At 38.8% G+C, this 25,350-nt stretch overlaps 1 protein-coding gene across 6 annotated transcripts in view; it reads left to right on the top strand.

Moving 5' to 3' along the window:
- Positions 1–17,510: 17,510 nt before the first annotated feature.
- The window catches only part of FAM13C (family with sequence similarity 13 member C), a 117,500-nt gene continuing 109,660 nt past the window's right edge, over positions 17,511–25,350 (top strand). For 4 of the 6 annotated variants that reach the window (XM_055274372.1, XM_055274369.1, XM_055274368.1 and 1 more), the window contains exon 1: positions 19,018–19,185. In XM_055274372.1, the coding sequence (XP_055130347.1) occupies positions 19,124–19,185 (62 nt within the window). In that variant the 5' untranslated portion in view covers positions 19,018–19,123. The other 2 variants (XM_055274370.2, XM_055274376.2) reach the window with 2 other exon arrangements.

The following is a 25,350-nucleotide window of genomic DNA, read 5'->3' as shown; positions in this document are numbered from 1 at the left end:
CATAAGGGCCATGGAGGCCCAAGAATTTAACTCACACCTTCCATCTCAAAGACCTTAGTGATAGCAACAGTAATTGTGTGGTCCAGAAGGCAGATGTTGCCCTGAAAGCAGGGGCAGTCAAGCCAATCGAGGTTAGCATACAAGGTTTAGTCTGACACAGGATACTTCTGCCTAATTTGAAACTTCGTAATATGAGAAATTTAGGAAATGTAAAAAGATAAAAGAGGCATGAAGTTGAGTGTTGTGTAGGGAAATTTATCCATTCTGAAACATTTGGGGGAAGAGGATTAGATTAGTCAGGATTCTCCAGAAAAGCAACACACATGCACACACACACATAATGAGATTAATGATAAGGTATTGCTGTACACAATTATGAAGGCTGTTAAGTTCAACATCTGTAGAGTGGGCCATTGGTATGGGACACACAGAGAACTGATATTCCAGTTTGAAGGCCATCAGGCAAAAAGAGCTGATGTTTGCAGTTGTCTGAGGGCAGTCTGTGGGGAAAACCTTTCTTACTGGGGGGAGGATCCGAATTTTTGTTATATTCAGGCCTTCAACTGGATGAGGCCAACCACATTATATAATAGTAATCTGCTTACTCCGCTGATTAAAATGTTAATTAATGTTAAAATCTACCAATATAAACGTTAATCTCATCCAAAAACATCTTCATAAAATCATCCAGAACAATTTGTGACCAAATATCAGGGCATCCAGTGGCCCAGTCAAGTTGACACATAAAGTTAAGCATCACAAGGGTTTATTCATCTTGCTAAAAAAATTAGTGCGAAATAGTAGGAAGGTATTAAAGCTAAAGAGGTCTGAATCTAAGCCCAGTCTCTACCAGTTACTAGCTTTTTGATCCCAGGTAAGTCAATTGATATGTTTGGACCTTAGGCTCCTCATCTATAAAATGTGGAGGATTTGCTGTCTAAGGACTTTACAGCTCTAAAATTCACTGACTATTTAATTCATAGCATTCACCTACCAAAAATGTGTTATAAAATGATGAGAAGCCATATTCTACCTACAATTAAAGCTGAATAAAATAAATTGATGTAAATTTACAGCAAGATAGATTTATGCCAGACAGACATGTGGTAGAATCTCCTGATTTACTGAAGGGGATGAGGGATACTGTAAAATGGTTAACTGGAAAAGATTAGAGAGACAATGATACCTCTACTTTCTGATTCCATATACTTTTTGCTTAAAGCAGGACCAGTCATTCTGGGATTGTGATTCAAGACACTGTAATTCCTGATGTCGTTCTACAGATAGTATATTTTATGTTTAAATGTTTGCTGTTTTAAATATTGTTTGACATTTTAAATATCTGATGTATGAAAATCTGCTTAGGGGAGAGAAATGAAGCTACTACAAACAATGGAAATGAAGATTTCAGAGAAGGAATTGGGGAGATAGATTTGAAAAGATCAATTGTTGGAACATCAAGCAAAATGCAATTTGCCCATCCTATTTAGTCTTTTGTGGCTAGACTGTAGGATCAATGGTATTTAGTTTACTAATTCTCTTGCTAGGTTTTGTGTGATGATTTTCTTAGCACTTTTTTCTTCTTGCCCCAGTTGCTTTCTATTTCATTGCCTTTGTGTGGGAGTAGATGCATTAATACACAGAATCTAGCTCTAACTGTACTCAGCTCTGCCAGACATAAATATACAGAATAAATCTTCTCTGTCTGGGTGCAGTTGCTCACACTTGCAATCCCAACACTTTGGGAGGCCTAGGTGGGAGGATGGAGGCCAAATTGAGACCAGCAAGATACTACCTCTACAAAAAAAAATTTTTAAATAGCTGGACATGGTGGCATGTAATTATAGTGCTAGCTACGCACGAGGTTGAAACGAGGGGATCACTTGCCCAGGCTTGAGCCTAGGAGGCTGCAGTGAGCTATGATGGTGCCACTCCACTGCATTCCAGCCTGGGTGATAGAGCAAGACCCTGCCTCAAAAAATAAAAGTAAAATAAGTCTTCTCAGATATGTATCATAAGCTCTGAGAGTATGCAACAATTATAATTATATTATATGCTGTAGTATATACACATATGAAAAAAAAATTGTTAATATCCCAAGTTGGCTTTTGTTATTCCAATATGAGCATGTGGAGGTTGAGAAGTTTGGTAACTTTGTGTAAAAAATAGTAAACTTGAGAAATAGAATATATTTGGTCATTTGGGTACAAAAAGTTACTTTAATTTTTTTTTTCCAAATATGCCTCCTTAAGGCAATTTAATCTTAGATCAGTCAATTTGCCACCATCTGTGGGAGAAACCTTTGATGCCCAAACCACGTTATCTAGGAACTCCTCTTCCTTTTCATACACATGGTGCATGGAGACTTCTCTCTCCTTAGCTAGTTACTTTCTAATTGGGATGGAAATGACAATGTATGTGGCTGCCATATTTCACAATGAACAGAGAAAGCCAAATTGGGGGAGGAGAAGAGAGGAAGAAACAGTCAGAGAAGGGCAGAGGATGAGAGGAAAGAGGAAGGAGGAAGGGAAGAGCAGAACACAATAACAAATACTCAGTGAGAACAAATGAGAAATGGAAAAAGAGTACAAGCAAGTGTTAGTTCACATCCTTGTTGCCTTAATCCATAGTAGAGATTGCAAAGTGGTAGTTTATTGGTTAAATCTAGCCTACAGACACATTTAGTTCATTCTACATAGTTTTACATTTTTATTTCAAACTGAGAGATTTTTTATGAAAATATCCATATTTCTAGTTTTTTTTGTTTTTAAAGCATAAGCTTTGGCAAGCCTTGCCCCACATTCCCATGTGGCAACAATGGGCTGAGCCTGAGCAATAGGTGCCCCTATTAGATGCAGCACAAACTCTGCCCTGTTCATCATAGTCACCACCACTCCCTAATATCTTCCTCCTCACTGGCTCCACTTGTTTATGACACCTGCCTGGCCTCTTTGGCTTTTTGAGTTAAAGACTATTACAGAAGCCTCTTCTATGGCCTAATCACCTTTAAATATTTATTAGCTCCAATTTACTTGTCATGTCATGGGTGCCAATGAGTAATTGCTGTTAATGAATGAAGATATTGCTGAAAACAGACCTGCACCTAGTATCTGAGAGTCCTGGAGTGAAAGTACAGATATTTAAATGTTATAAAGCAAGTTAACAAACTGTTAAGTAAAAATCTGTTCTATCCTCCTACAGTGGCAAATATATCTTCATTATAACAAATCTAGAATATCTTTTAAATTATAGTTTTAATAGAATGAAATATGGCAAAATATCAAAGATGACTGAATTTACTTTTGCATTTATAAGGTTGTTCTTTGAATGGGTTAGTGGTGTTTGTACTAGTAGCAAAATATAAATTATTTTATATTTATCTCATAAGATTTTCATCTCTTGCTTTTATTTTAACCAAATAAATAATTGTATTGTTACAATCAAGATTTTTAAATGATTGGTAGTCTATTCTCAGCAATGCCAATTTTTTGAATCATTATAGTTTTTAGATAGCTTTTTGTTAATTTCATTTTAGAGAAACCTCATTCTCCGGAAACAATGCAACTGGGATTGTCAAAAAAATTCTTAAAGCAATTATTTTGATTTGGAAGTAATAATGAATTTTATGTATCATATCAAAGTCATGAATTTACATATCATGTTCAAATATTGTAATAGGACTATGTATGGTAAAACATGATTGCAGAAAAAATTATAAAATACTTTAACTTAATTATATATATCCATAACACATAATCCTCAATTTTACTATCTCTTAAAGCAATTTTGGACCTATACAGGAATATAAAGAATTGTTATCAGGATTCATGCATGTTATGTCTTTTGATAAAAGATTGTGTGTATGTGTGTGTGTGTTTGAACTATGCAGGTTGACCTACAAAAACTGGGATAGTTTTAAATGGTTCAATCTAATACACATTTTAGAGTTGTATTAATTGTTTCATATTATAAAATATTCCTCAGCTGCAAATACCTTACTAATTTTTGAATACTTCTAGAACTATGAATAGGAAAGAAGAGAGGCAAAATGGATATTCAGCCCTCCAGGGAAATACTTCATTATGTAAGAGTTTAGTGCATTCATGCTCTCTGAGAGGAAGGATTGACAAGTTAACTAATTTATCTTTTCTCTTACCCAAGCTGTCCTGTCATTCAAATTCTCCTAGCTCTCTGGAGCAATGTCACACAAACCACCAGGGCATTTGGACACAGTCACCTTTCTTTTCAAGTATATAAGGCAACGATGAGGATAAATGTCTCTCTGAGACAGAGGCGGTGTTAGACACAACAGTTGTGAGTCATACTCAACCAGTGCTGAGACCAGGTCCTGAAAGACAGCCCCGCCACGTGTTTGCTAATGGTCCTTTAAAGCCTGGGGCCCAGCACAGAGCGCCCTTTGGGAGCTCATAAGTGACACTGGCAGTCAAAGTCATACTCCTGGAGCATGATTCTTATCATTCTAGAATCCCACTCAGAAATATTCACCAATGCACAAAATACATCAGACATTGTGGACCCTAGATGATTGGACTCCAATACAACCTGCTGTTCTGCCCTTCTATTTTTGACATTTTGCAAAGTCTCCTCAAGGGCAGAGATTGCAGTTGAAACAATAATGCATTCTAGATGCCAGGCTCCATATGTGCATTTCTTCTTCCTGTCTTTAAAGGCCTACAAGTTTGTGTATAGTAAATTTTGAAATTTAAAGACATTAAGAAATTAGATGCTAAGTAATTTCTTCAAGATTCTCATGCAGGTATCATTTCAAAAGTGGTGATTTTTCCAGCAAGACAGGCTTTTCTCAGAAACATTGACCTTTCCCTCTTTGCCCTGCATTTAGAGCATGCTCAATTAATGTTTGTGGCCTGAATACATTTATAGTTTTACTAACCCCAAAGGAGTGGATGTCAAAAGCCACGATATATTTTCTTTAAGGCATTTTTTTTTCCTTCAGAAGAATGGCTTAATTTACTAAAGAGAAGCTGACTTTACTCAGCAGGCTCCCCACAAAGCCCACATTGAACTTGAACTTGCTGATTCTCTCTGCTCCTGTTATCATGGCTTAGACTGGCTGTTTGCCTAATAAGGCAATGATTTCTGTTTAGAGCTCGTTGAGATTCTGAATAGTCCTCAGCATTTTTTTTTTTTTATTCCAGAGCGTCCGACAGTGAATTTTTAGCATGAGAGTTATTTCCTTGGCTTTCCTGATAAAGTGAAGAACAGAACAACTGAAAATATAAGACAAAATAGAATGTATATGAGATTTCTGGTTATTAGAGATTTTACCTAGTTACAGAGTGTGTTTATAACCTGGATACCATTGGCAACTTTTAAAAATAAATAATAAACTATTTTAGGGAATAACAAGAACAATGAATGTGAGTGGGGGGCTAGATGACACTGAGAACCCAAACCACATACACACAAAAAACTTAATGTAGGCCGGGCACGGTGGCTCACGCTTGTAATCCCAGCACTTTGGGAGGCCAAGGCGGGCAGATCACGAGGTCAGGAGATCGAGAGCACAGTGAAACCCAGTTTCTACTAAAAATACAAAAAATTAGCCGGGCGTGGTGGCTGGCGCCTGTAGTCCCAGCTACTCGGAGAGGCTGAGGCAGGAGAATGGTGTGAACCTGGGAGGCGGAGCTTGCAGTGAGCCGAGACTGCGCCACTGCACTCCAGCCTGGGCGACAGAGCAAGACTCCGTCTCAAAAAAAAAAAAAAAAAAAAAAAAAAACTTAATGTGTACATTAACATAACTTTGCTATTTAGCTGCTACACTAATATGACTTTACCATTCCACTGCGTTTGTCAATCTGATTTTACTATTTCAGAGTACTCTTGCCCAGGAAGATATGTGTAAATAAGCATATTGTTTGTTTCAGGAACTTCCCATAAAACCCTTTTAAATGAACACTAAACTCTCCAACAAATAGCACCAAGCCAGTATTTATGCCCCAAGACTTTTCGAATCACTTACCTCAAAATCCTCACCTTGAAAATCTTCATCTTGTTGTGTTCACAGGTCATAAATTATTTTATCTTGATCCTTACTTAATCCTAATCATGCTCCCCTTTCATTGAAAGATCCACCTTGAATCAGACTCCAAAACTTCATATATACGCCAAGTTTGCCATCCTCACTTCAAGAGGGTATTAAAACTCTGGCAAGACAGCATCATCCTTTATCAGATAGTAATAAACTCAGCTTTGTCTTATCAGTTGGTTTTGATGATATTTTGGGGCAGCCAGCAGTTGGCAAAAGAATGGCTAAATGCTGATAATTGTTGAAGCTAGGTGTTAGGCATATGGGGGTTTATCATATTATTCTCTAGATTTGTGTATGTTGGAAGAGTTTTTTTAAAAACCCTAAAAACTTTGATTCAAAACTTAGCTGGGCTGGAGGCCAAGGAAAGGAGCTGCTGAATGAGTGATGAGAGCTCAGACAATGTGATTAGTGGACTGGAAAATGTAGCCCTGGCCTCAGCTTCCTAGGGCCCATGACGTGGTCTCCTTCAATTTAAGGAGTATGAACATGAAACTCCCAACCCAATTTTTGACAAAATACAGCACAACAAAGTCTCCCTGGCTGCTCATGAATGGTGCAAGGCAGACCCCAGTCTACACCACCATTCTTATGAGCACATGCTGTCAGTCAGTGGACAGTGTTCATTCCAAAGCCTGGACCATGTGAAGTGAATCCTTTTCCACGGTGTTACTTCTTGTGATGGTAGGAAGAAGGTGGATAACAAATAGGTAACACCAGGGGATCCTTACTATATGAAACAACATAGGAGCCAGGCAGTTTGGAGAATCCCAGGGCCTGGTTGGAAATCCAGATATCCAGATATCCATTGCCTCTTTATTTTATTATTTTATTTTATTATGTATTATTTTTATACAGTGATTCCATTGAACCCCCATTGCTTTTTAACCTCCACACATAATTTGCCTGTCACTTCTTTCCTCATAGTCTTTGATACCTCTCAGCTTAGTTTCTTCTTCTAAGCCTTTTCCCTAATCTCAGTAGGCTCCAAACTCTTCTGCCCCTCCACTTCTACTTACAGACCTTCAGTGATTATAATGGAAGAGAGATGCCATGTTAGTCCCTTCAGCTCCCTCCCATAAAAATAACTTGTGGATGTGGAGTCACACAGTCAGGCACCCACAGAAGCCAATTTATCCATAATGTTGCAGAAATTCAAGTCCCTCAGTGGAAAACTGAAGCAAATAGTACTGAAATAGTCTCATGTTATTTGCAAAAATAGAATAAGATTTTTGATTGAATTATTGATGCTTCCTAGAAGTTCATAAGTAGAACTCACAGGCCAACATTCTGTATAATGAGCCAATGAATGTTTGGTAGTATTGTAAGGCTATCAGTTGAATGGCCAGTTCTTTACCACTTTCATTGAGTCATTTATTATGTTGATGTTGTCATTATCTAGACAGAGTTTTAACTTCAAAGGGTTTCCCCATATACGTAAGCAGTTTTTCTTAGTCTCCTCTCTTTTCCTTTCCTTTCCTTTCCTTTCCTTTCCTTTCCTTTCCTTTCCTTTCCTTTCCTTTCCTCCATCCACCTCTTCCTTCCTTTCTTCCTTTTTTCCTTTTCAACATGGGCCATGTGACTTTGTTTTTACAACCCCTCACCCCTGCCACCAATAACAGAATTTTAAAGCTGGCCAAGTCATTAAAGATGATCCAGTTTAGCTGTCTCATATTTTAGGACACTGAGGTGCAGAAAAGTTTAGCCTCTCACCATGTAAGTTCAAGTGTGTTAATGGTACAGCTGAGGCAGCTTCTAGGCCCAGAACTCTCTGTCTTGAGTATTTCTCCTTATATTGTGCTTCTTTCTAGGGTTTTACGATTTCAGCATTTATTAGATGAAAATGATCTCTAACAGCTTTTGCACATATTAAAATAATTTATATTTCTTTATAGGTTGATTCTGAATATTCTATTTTTGCCCAGGAGGCTATTTCTGACCAATTTTGTTGCAGTCATTTATGTCCTACTGCTTCTAGAACCTGATATTTACTATTTGATTGAAAGTCACAACATCACACACGGATTTTTAATGATTTCTTGAGGATTATTAAGACATTAGTTGGTTTCTGTACAAAGTCAAGCCCAGTGACGGCAGGCCCAGCAGTGACCTGAGCTGAATCCTGCACTGAGGGACTGATGCCAAATATAGAAATGCAGCAGCCCCTACTGCTCCAGGGCCCAAGGGAATGATGCTTTCTCTATATGTGTGTAAACCACCTACAAGTGAAAAGCAGCTCACAAGGTCCATGAGAGACAGAGCCAACTCATTGTCTCAAGAAGGTGATAAGGGCAAATTTTATTTTACAGTAATATGTGCTTAGTCATTAGAAATAGTTGTGGAGTTAGACATTATGCTTTTGGAAATATAAATACATCTTCTGTTTTCAGTATTAGGAAACAGTATTCTGGACCCAACCTTAGCAAAGTATGACTTTGAGTTATTTTTCCAGTATGATTGGTAGCTGGTATATTTCACTAAGTTTTGTTAACCCAAATTTGTGGACTCACTGGGGAAAGATCTGGGAGAAAGTGAGAAAGGCAGAAGACAGAAGGGAGGACAAGCCTATAAGACTTCTTTTGCTATTGCTACTGAGCAAAACAAACTTCAAGATTGCTTCATATTTAGATTTTATCCAGCTTTTATCTAGCTAACTCATACTGGCTCCTTTGGTAATATTCTCTAAGCTATGAGCTTTTAATCTTTTCTCTTTTTCTTCTCCAAGTCCTACAAGGTGGATGACGGCTGGGTGTGAAACTTTTCCATCAGTATGCCAGAGTTATGAGCAGTTCCCAGTGGAAGAGCTGCAACAGCTCCACCCCTTAATACCCACTGAAGAATGCAGTTAGGAATGCATGTGAGGGAGAGTGATGCTGTTGTAGAGAAAAACATGGATCTGCTCTACTTTATTATTTAGATATAGAATTATTCACAAATGCTAATATTTGACAAATGACTTCTAAGTTGTAATACGCCTTTGAGCTAATCATGGCATGCCAGGGTACTGAAATAACACTGTTGAATACTTGTTGCTTGAATTAGCCAAATTAAGTAGTCAGACTTAAATTCTTGGGGATACCAGAAATTTGCCTCTTTTCTTAATAACTATTTCTTTTATTCACTCATTCATCTGTACATATTTCCATACATGTACAGTCATGGGCCACATAATGATATTTTGGTCAATGTCAGACCATGTAGGTAATGGTGGTTCCATAAGATTATAATGGAGCTGAAAAATTCCTATTGCCTAGTGACAGCATATTGCAACACATTACTCATGTGTTTGTAGTGATGTTGGTGTAAACAAGCCTACTGCGTTGCTAGTCATATAAAAATATAGCACATATGGTTATGTACAGTACATAATACTTGATAATGATAGCAAGTAACTATGTTACTGGTTTATGTATTTACTATACTTTGGATCATTATTTTAGAGTGTACTCCTTCTACTTATTAAAAAAGAGGTAACCGTAAAAAAAGCTTCAGGCAGGTCCTTCAGGAGGCATTCCAGATGAAGAAATTGTTATCATAAGAGATGACAGCTCCATGCATGTTCTTGCACCTGAAAACTTTCCAGTAGGACAAGATGTGGAGACGGAAGACAGTGATATTGATGATCCAGACACAGCATAGGCCTAGGCTACTGCTTGTGTCTGTGCCTTAGCTTTTAACAGAACTGTTTAAAAACAAAAAACACTAAAATTTTAAATAGAAAAAAGCTTATGGAATAACTATATAAAACGGAAAATGTGTGCAGTTTTATAATATATTTGTGTTTTAAGGTAAGTGCTATTACAATAGAGTAAAAAGGTTAAAAAATTTAAAGTTAAAAAGTTACAGTATGCCAAGGTTAATTTTTTATGAAAGAAAGAAAACTATTTTTAATAAATTTAGTGTAGCCTAAGTGTACAGTGTTTAGAAAGTCTACAGTAGTGTACAGGAATGTCCTAGGCGTTCACATTCACTCACCATTCACTCATGACTAACTCAGAAACTTCTATTTCTGCAAGCTCCATTCATGGTTAGTGCCCTATACAGGTATGCCATTTTTAAAAGTCTTTATACTGCATTTTGACTGTATTTTTTCTGTGTTTAGATACACAAACACTCATCACTGTGTTCCAGTTGCTTGCAGTGTTTGGAACAGTTTCATGCAGTACAGGTTTGTAGCCTAGAAGAAACAGTTTACATCACATAGCCTAGTATATCGTAGACTACATCATCTAGGTTTGTATGAAAACCCCCTACGATATTAATTCACACAATGACAAAATTGCCTAACAATGCATTTCTCAGACTGTATCTCCATTGTTAGGCAATGCATGTCGGTATATATAGGTGACCACAACGTATAGATTAATTGTCCATTGAAATGAAAAGTGTAACTATGACTTTGTTATCATGACCCTAAGGATAAGGAAACCAACAATAACAGTTCCTAGAGGCATCATTGTAGACGTCTGTAGCAGATTAAAAATAGTCACAAATTCTTTGACATTCTTCTCATGAAGAAGTTGGGTCTATTATCTTGCCATTGAATATGAGCTGACTTTTATCTGCTTTGGCCAGTGGAGTATGGCAGAAGTAATGTTATACTAGTTCTAGGTCAAGCTTTTAAGTAGAATGGCAGCTTCTGCCTCGCTCTCTTGTGCATCAGCTGCTATTTTAAAAGGTAGATTGCCTTAAAATCACCATGCTGTGAGAAGTTCAAGGCACATGGAGAGGCCCTGAAGGATGAGATTCCGTGTGGAGAGAGAGGCCAGGGAGCCCCTTTGAGTGATTGGCTCTTTGAGTGAAGAAACCCTTTTGGAAGGTGGTCCTCTGGTTCCACCTGTCCCAGATGTCACCACATGGATCAGAGATGAGGTGTCCAGCCGAACTCTCTTGGAATTCCTGACCCTCACGATCATAAACAAAATAAAATGGTTGTTAATGGTAATAAAATGGTAATTAATGACTTAAGGTCATTAATACAATATATAACAGGAATAATGTTCAGAGGCTGAGCATTTTAAAGAGATGTAGATTATCATATTGTAAGCAGACAAAGGCGTTTATGTAAGCAGATTACCAGTGAAAACATAGGCACATTTACCTAGGCCAAAGCTCAGATAGCATGTGTAAAGAAAGAGGATGCTATCAAGATTTAAAAACAGAGTAATTAAATGCAATAGTGGAATGAGAAAGAAAAATTTAGAAACTTCTCTTTGAAGGTACAGGAGGAATTTGGGGGATAAATTAACCTTTCTCCTTCTTAGATTAGGGAATATTAGGCTGAGTGGGGCCCAGACACCCAGGATGTGTCCGGACTTACACCCACGCAGGTGTGAGACTGTCTTTCAACTGCATGACTTGTTAAATTGTTATCTGTGTTAGACTAGAGCTTCAGCTATTACCACTTTGCTGGGAGAAAGTATGATAAAGAGGATGGAAATGCCACTCCCACCTTGAGCCATTTTGTGCCTTCATGATGTCACATGTAACCCTGCAGCCTCAATTTTACTATCTCTCATCCTAGCAGCACCTCAGATATTGGGTTTAAGCCCCTTTTTCATTGCTTCTTTTCCCACTTACCACTCCTAAAGTAAAATAATTTTAAACTTTCTAAATTTTAATATAGTGAATAATTATGTGATATTTTCTGATTGACAAAAGCAAGACAATATTATGAATTGAATAAAAGTGTATTTATTGGCCAGGCGCGGTGGCTCACGCCTGTAATCCCAGCATTTTGGGAGGCCGAGGCGGGCGGATCACAAGGTCAGGAGATCGAGACCATCCTGGCTAACACGGTGAAACCCCGTATCTACTAAAAATACAAAAAATTAGCTGGGCGTAGTGGCAGGCGCCTATAGTCCCAGCTACTCGGGAGGCTGAGGCAGGAGAATGGCGCGAACCCGGGAGGCGGAGCTTGCAGTGAGCTGAGAGCTTTCCACTGCACTCCAGCCCGGGCGACAGAGCGAGACACCGTCTAAAAAAAAAAAGTGTATTTATTATATGCCTGAACTTTTTGAAGGACTATTTTCATATAACATTGATTCTATGAAACTGTAAGGGCTAGCCGACATAATTTTGGCTAAAATGTGTATTCTAAAAGACCTGAAAAGTTGTATTTAATAGTATAAAATGTCAGATCAAACAACATAGAATTTCAAAGGAATATATGAAAAGCTGGCACTTAAGCTCAACAAACCAATTGCTTGCCTTCTGGAAGGCACAGGTATAGCTCTGGGGTGTCGGCAGACTCTGATAATCTGGGTCTGCCTTATGACGTAACTGCCCAAACCACTCACAATGATCTTGGGCCACATGGAAAAGTATAATGTTAAGAAGTGGGAGACACAAATTCTGTTTTACTCTTCACTGAACAGACCACAACCTGGAGTAATATGTCCAGTGTAGGGCTGCCCTTTAAGAGGACATTATCACACTTTACCCAGTGCTACACAAGATGCTGAAGGTCTTCTAAGTGATGTCATATGAGATTCTACTGAAGGAATTGGATCTCTTTGGCTGGGATATGAGGGACATTCAAGCCACAGGTGAAAGTAACAAGAGATAGGGGAAGGTTTATGTGGATTTTTTTTTTTCAAGATTTGAAGGATCCAATAAAAGAGCTTCCAAATTGTGAATTTTTGGCCTCTGAAGGTCTCAAGCAGCAGTTGGAGATTGTCCTGGAAGTTTAGGTATTAAAAAAATAAGTAGGCCAGGCATGGTGGCTCACACCTGTAATCCTAGCACTTTGGGAGGCCGAGGTGGGAGGATCACGAGTTCAGGAGATCAAGACCATCCTGGCCAACATGGTGAAACCCCATCTCTACTAAAAATACAAAAATTAGCTGAGCACGGTGGCATGAGACTGTAATTCCAGATACTTGGAGGGCTGAGGCAGGAGAATCGCTTGAACCAGGGAGTTGGAGGTTGCAATGAGCCAAGATCTTGCCACTGGACTCCAGCCTGGTGACAGAGCAAGACTCCATCTCAAAAATAAAAATAAAAAATAATGATTAAACTAGATAACTCCCAAAGTTCTAAAGAATCACATCAGTAGCAAGGATGTATTTGATTATCTGAAAATTAATTCAAATGAAGGTGTTGACAACCAACTGTGCTTTTCCCAAGAAAATTTTTTCTTGTAATAGGGTGTTCTAGGTTGACAATTCCACCAACATGCCCACATTCTGCTTCCACTGCAAACATTGCTGAACAGTCAATCCCAGTACCCTTTCTGGCTGGACTGGGACCACACCTCAGAAACAGACAACATTCTGTGCAGCCAGTATCATCAATCAGGTTGGCACAACAGCAGGAGATCTATTTGTTATCCCTGCAAAGGAAAGGAAGGAATGTCTGATACAGGAGTGCATTACCTGAAGGTAACGTGTCTTGGAAAAACCTCACTTAAAATGAGTCCCTTAATCAGGAGCTAACATTTCCTAGAGAATAGAAACAAAAAAAGGGGGTGAATGAAGTATTATCTTGAAAATGAAACTAAATATTCACTCATTAATTTTATTCCACAAATGTTTATTGCATAGCTACCTTGGTAGACACTATTGTTGACCATGGGGATATAGTAGTGAATGAGGCCCAAAAATCTTTTTACTCAAAGAGCTTAAGCAGGGCTGTCCAATCTTTTGACTTCCCTGGGTCACATTGGAAGAAGAATTGTGTTGGGCCACAAATAAAATACACTAACATTAATGATAGCTAATGAGCTAAAAAAAATCACAAAAAATCTCAGTGTTTTAAAAAAGTCTACCAATTTGTGTTGGGCTGCATTCAGAGCAGTCCTGGGCCCCAGGTTGCACAAGCATGGCTTACATTATAGTGGAGGGGGGAAAGTATACAAAAAACAGAGAAATAGCTATTAAATATATGTTAGGGACAGATCCTATGAAGAAGATAAAGCAGAATAGAGTGATAGGAGAAACTAACTTAGGGAGGGTGTTCAGGGAAGTTTTCCCCAGGGGAGGACGTTTGTGCATATTACAGGTGGTGTTCCCAGCAAAGGGAACAGCAGGTGCAAAGGTCCTAGGGCAGGATCTGGTGCACCTGTTATAATAACAGGAGAGAGGCCAGTGTTTTGGAGATAAATTCAGTTGTCTCCAGGACCAGAGCACACAGGGCCTGAGAGTCTATGGTAAATGGTAAAGAACTTATAGAAATATTACTATTTTATATTCTGGGTATAATTCAAATAGTGAATCAATTCTTAAAAATTATAGAGACTCAATTTTACCCATTAGAGGGGTTATACATATTTTTCTCAAAAACATTAATAGCTCAAAGTGATAATCTTCACATCACATTTGATACTCATTACATTATTATAAAAAGGGAAATTACAAAATTAATTAAGGGCTCCATAAATTTTTCCAAGGGCCACTCTTAATCCTTTGATAGTTGACTAATTCTCTTTGGAATTGGCATCTCAGCATCCTTGTCAATTTTTATTCTTTGGTTGTTACTGCCAATACCTCACTTGTCACTAGTTTTGAATGTGATTCAAGCTGTTCTGCAATATCACTTCCACTGGCTTCATGAAATCCTGACTCTTTTGTAAAAAAGTTGAAATTTCACTTATCAATCAATTTACATTGCATCTGCATTTTATTGCCAGATAAATCAGAGACAGACTGCCAAAGATGGACTTGATGTACACTAGCATTAATTGGGGAGGGATGTTTGGATGAAGACCAGTATCATAAACAGTCTGTCACTAGTACATGTTTTTGGTATCACAACTTTGCTTCCCTAGGCACCTTTGAATCTTCAGGAGCTCAGTTACTGACCACTCAGATAATGAGGACTCTTGCTATGCTGTCCTCGTTGGAGCTGGTGAAGAAATAGATTAGGGGACAGGGATGGGAAGAAGTTTTCTTTTTTCTTTTTTTGTGGAAAAAAAATTATCTCTTCAGGCAAGAGTCCTCTCTTTCACAAGGAAGCCTGGTCATTCCCAAGGGTACTGACAGGAAGCTACAAGTCACTCTGTCCAGGCCAATAGAGCAGGCCTCTGTTGATTTCCTGGCATTGTAAAGATTCTGGCTTCTTGCCCCAGCATCTTGCAGAAAGTGATTTCTCAGAATTGTCTGTTCCTCCAGGGATGCGCAAGTATTTTAAATTGAAGAGTTGTAAACTGAGCACAAAGCCAATCTGGATGAAACCCATTTCATCCGGAGCAGCCCATCCACATTTAGTAAAGTTTTAAATTTTATTGTTCTTAAAAAAAAAAAAAAGCTGTGTAAACACTGTGCCATCATAGGAAGTAGAAAGAAAATATCATCTGTAAGCCTACTATTCAAGCACAGTGTCATTGTCCATCTTGTCTCAAGCTTTGTTTATATATTCTTATTTATTATAATAATACTAATGAAAATAAGGATAATTAGCAGCATTTATTTACTATTTTTTAAATTTGTCAGGCATGTCATTTAATTTAATCTTCATAAGAACCCATAAAATAGGTCATTGTTATCTTTATTTTACAGGTGAGAAAATTGAGGCAAAAGAGGTTGTTCATGTTTAAACTATTAGTAAGTGGTGGGTCTTGAGTCTTGGCAAATCTGGAAATTTCTTTCTTGACCTCTACACTGTTGCTTTATATTTTGCATATAGTCAAGTCAATACATTAGAATTAACAATTTTACAATTAAAATAAACTATTGGTATTAGATCTGATATTCAGATATTGGTTTTAAGAGCACTGATAGAAAAATGAGCATTTAAAATTGAGCACTTTTAACATGTAAGTGAATTAACCATATTCAAATCTAGCATCTTCATTTTCCCTTTATTTTACTTATATTGTATAAAACAGAATTGTACATATAATATACATTATGTATTTTACATATATAAATATGCAATATATTTATATTAAAAATGTTATGATGTCAGGGACTGTGTCTGTCTTATTCATAACTATGGGATAGTGATAAGCATGTAGAATCATTTGTTCATTCATTCATTTGTTCAATAAATATAACACTTAATTCCCTTTGCATTTTTTTCCTGATATACTCAGGAGTTATTTTCTCAAAATTCCTAGTTATACATGATGCTAATTGATGATATATTTAACAAAAAATTATTTTGGTTTTCAATGAATTTGAGGAACACTGGTTAAAAACAGATGAAAAACTTTTCTTTGCTACCTAATGTGCATTGTGAATTTATAATATGCATCTTTTCCGAAACTTATTTTTGACCATGTAACTTCTAAAACATTTTCCTGGATTTTCTGGAGACTAGAATTTCACTGCCACTTGGGAAATACTGGCTTAGAACTTACTTCTTCATAAACTCAATATTAATTTTTCTGCTCCCCTTTTCAAACCCTCCTGGAATTGCTCTTTTGTAAAGCTGAGGGTCTCCAAAATAATCATATGTTGTATGATATTCATCAGTATTGTCCTATTCCAAGTTGAACAGTACAAAACATCATAAAAGCCAGTTAAAAACCCACTTATAAAGACAATTTCTAAACCTGATTTAAGATGAAAACAAATGTCATAAGAATTAGTTGAGAAGTAAAAATTAAAATGGCTGATTTTCTTATATACTGCCAAATAATTTTTTTTCAGGGATGTTTTGGTTTTTATCCATAATCAACTGTATCAACCAGTTGTTCTCATTGTATGTGAGTACTGCCTAAAACCTGATTTTGGTCCTTCCTATTCACGAGTTGCTGAGAATTTTTATTTCTTTTCCTTGGACGTTATTGAATACTTGCATTTATTGGGTACATTTGTTATTTCATTTTATTTTCAAAGGGCCCAATTCATTTCATAGAATGAAAAAAAACAGTATTTGGCAGTATATAAGAAAATCAACCATTTAATTAAGGTTGTTCTTAATTAAATCTCCAAGTCCTATTTCAAATTAAAGCATTGAACATTTCCATTACAAGTGGATTACTGGGAATATTTTCAGGAGAAAAGTGTGATCTTTCTCTACACTGGAACACTTGGAATAAGCACCATAGTCAATGAGTACAAGGGGTTTCTGGAAATTAACAACCATGTTGGAAATTAACAACCGTGTAATCTATGAAACCATAAAATAAGTCAATCAGAAGGCTGAATATAGACTTACCTTCATCGGTCTGAATAAACAAAGAACAGATCTCACTTTGAAATGGCTAAATAATGAATACAGTGAAGCAGCCGTGTCTCTTACTCCTGAACCTAGCTCACATGAAATAGTAGGTGGCTTCGGAACATATATGTACTGTATAGTTATACATACAAAGGATTAATATTTCTGAACTTATTTTAGTCCATAGAATTCAGTCTAAGACCATATTAGGTTTTTATTTGGCTGATTTTAAAAATATTTGGAGAGAGGAAAGTAAAATTGCAAAGAACCTTAATGAAACCTGTTTTTCTTTGAAAACTCAATTTTTATTTTTCAGGTATAAATTTAAAAAGTTAAAATACAACTCTGATACAAACATAGGCAGGCAGCAGAGATCTATTCACTTATTAACGGGGAAAACTGTAAGATGATGAAGCTGGTTTCAAGAGCATTTTGAGGATCTGTGGATTTACAGGTATTTAGAAAGAAAGTTTGGTTAAATGCAAAATGATTATTTGGTTAGATGCAAAATTGGTTATCTTCCTATATTGCAATAAAATCATAAACGCTGCGGTTATCTTTTTCTCTGGACAGGCTGAATAAAATGTGCAAGTTACCACGGAACTTCACTGTGGCTGGAATCTAATCAATAGTGAAGAGCAAAGCCAAACACAACTGGAGAATTAACTAGCCCCTGGGTGGACCTGTTAACCGATGTCTCAGTTTGACATTGAAAGGTCATGCTCTTCCCCATTATTTCCAAGTTTTGGTAAATTTTTTAATTACCCAATTAGAAAAATTAGGAGTTTTTTGTTGTTATGTTAACTCATTAACTTATATAGGTTTGGACTAAAAACCACTATCCCAGCTGCTTCTGGGAGTGGGAAGATTAAAAAGGGGGATGGGAATCATTTCAAAATTCAAATTCAAATAAGAATCTTTAATAGATGCTACCTCTATATCCAGGTCAACATGGCAGGAGAAATGAACAATACAAAGAGAGCAGGACAAATATCCCCAAGGGAAAGAAGCCAGTGGGGGGACTGACAGTCTTTCCTTTCCCTAACAGGGCTGCCTTTATTCAAAGGCATAGCGTTTGCGGATTCTCCATCCTTTGTAAAGGTGCTAGCTAGGGAGACGAGCTCAAGCGGGCTGCTCTGGGCATAGCAAGCCCCACCCCTTGCACGGTGTCCTAATCACCAGCTAACACCTGGAATAAATTCTCCACTCGCCCTGCGTGGGTTCATTCACAGCTCTATAGTCCAGGGCTGGGCGCTTCCTCTCTGGGACTGAAATAAGAGCGCTCTAGACAGATCAGGTGTGATGCAGCCAGCCCTGCTTCAGAGCCTATTCTTTTTCCTAGGCAACAAAAAACAACACACACCCACAAAATAAAACACCAAACAGCAGCAATATCCCCCTCCCCCTTCTTGTTCTCTCCTGACTTTTTCTGAACGATAGATTAATCTCTGCGAGCCTCTATCCCTGGGGGTGGGGTGGGAGTGTGGGGGGTTGGGGTGAGCTCTGTAAAATTGGTAGGAGACGTGTGGAAGAAAGCAAGTCTCCCGGGTATTTCAGCACTTCGGCAGAAACACTGGGGCATTCTCATTGCCAGCCTCGGGGGGTGGCTGGCACAAAGAGCCCAAGATTAAACGCGGCGCCTGGGCTGCCGAGGTCGGGGTCGTGCGGTAACTCTCCGGGTGCTCCTCGCTGGATCCCGGGGTCCCAGCCCCGCCGCCGCGCCCCGCCCAGCTCTGTCCTCGCAGCCTCGCGGGCTGCCGGGCTTTGTGGTTCGCCCGTGCCGCTGGGCCCCTGCTGGGGGTGTCGTTACGAGCATGTGCAGACAGCAGCCCAAGGTAGAGCGAGCGTGCCGGGCGAGCCCGGAGACTTGTCTTGCAATGCCATGTTTGTGTATGTGCTCTAACTCCCGGAGAGCAGTCAGGGAGACGGCTCCCCGGCCAGACTTGGCTGATGTTTTCTTGTTTCTGTTTCAGCCTTCAGGATAATTCCTTCAGCAGCACCGCTGTAACAGAGTAAGTGATTCTTACCGTTAAAATTAGACTTGCATGCCTTTCTCTGGAAGCAACTATCGTGAAGGTATCCTCCACCGTTCCCAGCCGCTGTTCGTTTTAGATGCATTGTCTCCCGGAATCTGGGGCTGTGAAGACCGTGAGACGTGCTGCCTGATGGGGCCCAGAAATCTTTACAGGTTGAAACCAGCATTTTAGCAGCTGCGGGAGAGAAATTAAAACCAGCTGATTGCTTGCAGGAGCTCAGTGCTCCAAGATGTGTGTTCTTGGAGCTCAGATTTTTAAAAATCCATTTGATGTGTTAGGAAGCTTTGTTGTATTTTGCCAACACTGGTGTCAGTTTTCATGGAGTGCACACTATATACATTTACAGCAATAGGAGATAGATGTGAAATGAGCTGAATTCCAGCATGTGGTAAACAGGCTAAACTTATCTTGGCCCTCTCTTGTCTACAGATTTTTAAGGCATATCAGAGTAAACTTTTTGTGCATGCCCTTTGTCATTTTTGTCTTCTGACTACAGAGATGTGGCTATAGGACGAATGAGTCACCTGGTCCCATGGTTAAAGCTGTTGATTAGGGCAACTAACACCCTTTAAACATGGAATGAAGGAGTGTGAATGAAGGAGCGTGCCAGCAAGCACAGTATTTTTTTAAAGATATTTATATGTTGTAGTTTTAATTTTTGCCATCCCTTCCTTAATATGTTTTCCTAATATTATACTATATTTGTTAAAAATTAACAGGTAGTGTATTTTGCTAATACTGTATGTAATTTATATATACATATATATGAATATGTACTTCATCTAGCATTTTTTCTCTAGGCCAATTCATGATGTTTACTTCTGGAACCTTTGTAGAAGCCACTCTAAACAGCTTTTCAGGAAAAAGGCATGTGTAAAGTTGTATCCTCAACTACATTTAAAAAATGTTACGAGTTTGATATAGAAGGCCTAACTAACTGGGGAGCTGTTTGCTAAAATTCCCTAAAAAGCAAATAAATGTAGAAATAGGTATCTTTTGGCTTCCAAGTCCTGCCACTATCACAATGACTTGGCGAGGGAGGGGTAAGGTGTACAGTGCTTCCTAGGCCCTCTTGTTTTCCACATTCTTTTGTTTCTCTCTTTCTCTGTGCTGCTCCTTTAGTGTCTAGTTTTGAGCAGACTTAAGTGGAGTCACTTAAAAAAGAAAACAGGGTTGACTTTAGAAGAAGCAATGTAAAATACTCATTTGGACCCACATTCTGTTTATAAGATTGCTTGGTAACCTGTGCTGCAATGTTGCTTTTCTAAAGGCCTGAGAGAAGGGAAGAGAGGTGTGCCAAAGTGTGCATCTGCAGGCCGAAGATGAGGCCTGGACTTCCTGCTCCAGGTGCACAGGTACTGCTCTCCTCCCTTTGCTGTGCTTAAAGTACTAAGTGCTTTCTGGCCCCGATTCTCAGGAGCCCGGTGTGGCCAAATCCTCGGTCAGCCACAGGCACAGCAGGTTCAAAATGGAGACACTTAGCTCCAGATTTCACATGGACTTTTTTTTTTTTTCTGTAGAGGTTTCATGGTTAAATGCTGGGGAGAGCCTGGTGCCTTGTCTTTGGACACTCCCCAAGGAGTTCTGATTGCATAAGATCATGTTTTTACTTTCAGAGGAGTGACAGTGATTTATTTTAAAAGGCACTGAGAGATAATTGGTATGCCATCTGGCTAATATAAAAATCTAAGGAGCCTATTGAGAACATACCAAAAGCTTCATAGGTATAACATGTCATTGACTAGGATTGTTTAAAACTAGTCATTGTCCACAATAACATTTTCCCCTCACCTCAGTTATATGACCCATATCCCATGCTTCTCTGGGCATGACCCCATAGCCCTCAGGACCAAGGTGCTGTATCCTGAGATATAGACATAGCAGGTTCTCAGGAAATGTTTGGGTGTGGTCTTGGCCTACACAGAGGAGGGACTTTTCTCCCCTCTACGTTCTGGATACAAGAAGAGGTCCTCTGCCTCATGTCCCCACCCCATTCCTACGTCCTTCTACTCACACCCGCTTATTTTCTTCGATGCCTGAAATTTCACCTAGAGATGATTTCTTTGGAAGAAGGCTTCTGGTAGTGACCCTTATTAAATTGGAAATTAAAAAGTTTGTGCCCTTGGGAAGTGGATTCAAATTGTCATGAATACTTCAATATGAATTATTTTACCTAACCTATTTCCTAACCTGTTATGGTTATGGTTATGCTTGGCCAGCTGGGAGTCTTAGAAGAGTCAAGGGGAAAGGGAAATTGGGAGGGACTCAAGGACAGATTTTATTTTCTTCTTGGCTTTTCCCAGGCCTGGCACTATCTATGCAGCTCTGGACAAATTCAATTTCTTTTTCCACCCCAATGTTTTCATCACAATGGCCTTGGCCTTTTCTTCCCTATCTGTGGCACCTTTTCATCTAATATTTTTCCATGGTCAATCGTGACATTGCCCTGGCTAAATTGCTATTTTAAATGAAGCCTGCAATAATTCTGATTAGTTATCATTCAAACCAGTGGTTCTGAAAGCTAACTGATCATCAATATCAACTGGGGAAGAGGATTGGAGCTTGTGAAAATTGCAGTCTCTCAGGTTTTATCTCAAAGTGGGAACCCAGAATGGGTGGATTGTATTGGTGTCAGGACAGTGCTGGTTTGGGGTTTGGAAACCTTTAGATCAGTGTTAAATGTTTAGAAACATAGTAGTTCTATAGGTAGGCAATCTGTTTTAAAAATCCACATTCCTGGGCTCTGCCCTCAGAGAGTTGATGTAGTGGCGCTGGAGACTTCTGTTTTGACCAGGTACTTCAGGTAGTGCTAATGCAAGTGGTTCATTTTGAGAAACCCCACAGGAGGCTGCACCTCTGCAACTTTGCCTTCAGGGAACATGGTACTACAGGGCAAGTGTAAATATCTTTATAGCACAACTACATTTTATCTAACAGTCAGTCTGAGTCCTCTCTTCTGTTTTAGGCAGCAAAGAGAACTTCTTGTGGGCACTTCTTTCACCACCATTATTCTAAGGAATGGCATGCCCTGATTCTTGTGAGCCTCTGGCATATAGACTGAGGAGATTATTTGGTTCTTGCCTTTTGGGCTTAATGTGGTGGAGCAGAAACAATCCAGGTTTCACCAATTGAGGCGTTGAGATCTTGACTTACAACTTAGCCCAGGTGCAAAGGTAATTCCTACCTCGGAGCATTCTCAGGCTGAATTGAGATTATATGAAAGAGCAGGTGAGCTGTGAAGTACCGCACAACGTTTTCTTGTTTGTGGTTGATTGAGGGAGCAAAAGTTCAAATAGGAAAAAAAGGAGCAACCCCGAGCATTTCACAAAGAAATAAGGGGTTTCAGGGAAAGGACAGAAATGATTTATTAATTGAATAGAAGTTGATGGTCTTTACCAAGGTAAATGAAAACTCAAATGAACTAAAAGAGGTTGTAAACGTGTGCCGTGTAAGCCAGGAGGTAGCTCTATTTCAGTTGCTCTGTGAGCTTGGAATTGTGTTCTTTGAGTGGCAACTGGAGTTGTTTAGTAGACATGAATATTGGATCAGCTAATCAGCTCCAGCTTCATACTTCAGAATCTTCTCCAACTTTGTATGTTTTGGTGCCAAGTTTCCATTTTTAACTGATTGTACTTTGAGGAGAAAGATTAATAAATCAAATGAGGGGGAAAAATAAGTTCTTGCCAAATCCCCAAACAATAGGTATTGTTGAGCTCCAGAATTGAAGCTCCAAAGCTCTACTTAAGCCCTAGATCTTTGAAAGCAACAATTCTAGATTTTTGTTCTTCATTGATGTTCCTACTTTGCTATTGAAAAACATTTTTATCCACATTACAAAGCCCAGGTGATCTATTAGCTGAATGCTGCTAATGAAGGAGAACAAAGCAATATTGGGGATTGGTTTTCCATGAGATGGACAGAGTGGACTATTGGCAAGAAAGTAAGGAAGGCTGGTTTATTCTATTAAAAGCAGCATTTTTTTTTTTTTTTTTTTTATTAGACAGAGTCTCATTCTGTTGCCCAGGCTGGACTGCAGTGGTGTGATCCTGACTCACTATAGCCTGCACCTCCCAAGTTCAAGTGATTCTCATGCCTCAGCCTCCTGAGTAGCTGAGACTACAGGCATGTGCCACCACGCCCAGCTAATTTTTGTATTTTTAGTAGAGACGGGGTTTCACCATGTTGGCCAGGCTGGTCTTGAACTTCCAACTCAGGTCCACCTTGGCCTCCCAGAGTTTTGGGATTACAAATGTGAGACACTGCACCAGGGCAACCAATTTTTTTAATTGCCAGAGGTAACAAAATATTTCAGTAGGTAGAAAGGGTTAGAGTCTGTGGGTGGCCTTTGTTTAACTCACTACCAAACTATAAATTAAAGATTTTAAGGGAAGAGGACTGGATTCATTCTGCGGGTTAATTATACACCAATTTCAGTAAAGAATATTTTAAAATGTTAAATTATTTCATATAGTATAAACAGTATATTATGGTTATATTTATGTATGCAGGCATTTATTTGCTTTATTTTTGTCTACTGATTACATTGTGAATTTCTTAGGGCAGGGTTCAGATCTTTTTCAAATTTTGTGTCCTTTAGAATCAGTGCTACACAAAATGTGAATCTCCAAATTGTTTAAAACTTGTCTGAGACAAGAAAAAAAAAACAGAAATAGGGAGTATCTCATAACTTTAATAGGAATTTGACATTGCTGTGACATTTTTATCAAAGTGTTTGTCCACAGTGGTGTGGAAATAAAAAACAAACTGGTCTGTCCTAAACCCTGAGAGTTTGCGAAGTACAGTTCCAATGTCTAATGCAGTGCCTGGATTCAGTAAATACTCAATAAATGCTGTTAAATTATTTCAGAGACCAGACCTCTTAGGGAACAAAGTTAATATTTCAATTCAAATATTTTTGACTGTCTCTGGGGTACTCTGGCACTGTGGCAATATATCTAGGAAAATAAATTATAGTTATTTCTACTCATGGAATTAATAACTAATCAAAAAGATCTCAGTGGTACAAAGGATTACAAAGTGATGTGTGGTGAGATATAGTTGTTTACCAAAACCTCAGAATGAAGAGTAAATGTTTATGAATTAAGGTTAAAGTAGGAACTTGGCACGTGTATTAGTCAGGGTTCTCTAAAGAGACAAAATTAATAGGATATATGTATGTTTGAAGGGGAGTTTAGTAGGAGAGTTGACACACATGATCACAGGGTGAAGTCCCACAATAGTCCGTCTGCAAGCTGGGTATCGAGGAAGCTAGTTTGAGTCCCAAAACCTCAAAAGTAGGGAAGCCAACAGTGCAGGCTTCAGTCTGTGGCCAAAGGCATAAGAGCCCCTGGCAAATCACTGGTATAAGTACAAGAGTCCAAAAGCTGAAGAACTTAGAGTCTGATGTTCAAAGGCTGGAAGCATCCAGCACAAGAGGGAGATGAAGGCCAGATGGCTCAGCAAGTCTGTTCTTTCCAGCTTCTTCTGCCTGCTTTATTCTAGCCACACTGGCAGCTGATTAGATGGTACCTACCCAGACTGAGAATGTGTCTGCCTCTCCCAGTCCACTGACTCAAATGTTAATTTCCTTTGGTAACACCCTCACAGACACACCCAGGAATGGTACTTGGCATCTTTCGATCAAATTAACACTCAATATTAACCATCATAGCACATGACTGAGAACATGGCACATGGGTGACCTTGGCTGGGAAGGTACAGAGCTGGGGAAACCTGACTTGGGCAGTGAAGGATGAGTAGGAGTTGAAGATGGAAAAGGTATTCCAGGCTTGAATGGGGCTGGGTGGGAATGGTTGGGAACAGGAACAAAGGCTTCATCCTACACGAGAGCAAAAGGATGGTCCTACTCCTTGTTCCCCTAGGCAGGATGGAGCACTGGAGATTTTTCAATATGGAAGAGCCAAGGATTTTTCATAAAGTTAATCCGGAAGTTTTATGAAAAGGAACCCCTTCCTCTTCACAAGATGAAGAAAATCTGAGACCAATAGAGTAAACTAAATGGAGGCTGGTTTGGTTTGGGACTGCCTGAAGCAGAAAAAATGCAAAAAGACATGTAGTGGAATCTCTTTTGAGCCAACTACAGGCTACCAGTCTTGGTGTCCAGTATTCCCTCAAGTGCTG

Source organism: Symphalangus syndactylus, chromosome 4 (assembly GCF_028878055.3).
Source record: "Symphalangus syndactylus isolate Jambi chromosome 4, NHGRI_mSymSyn1-v2.1_pri, whole genome shotgun sequence".
NCBI lineage: Eukaryota > Metazoa > Chordata > Mammalia > Primates > Hylobatidae > Symphalangus > Symphalangus syndactylus.
The sequence above is the reverse complement of the archived record's forward strand: the minus strand, read 5'-3'. Positions and strand labels throughout refer to the sequence as shown.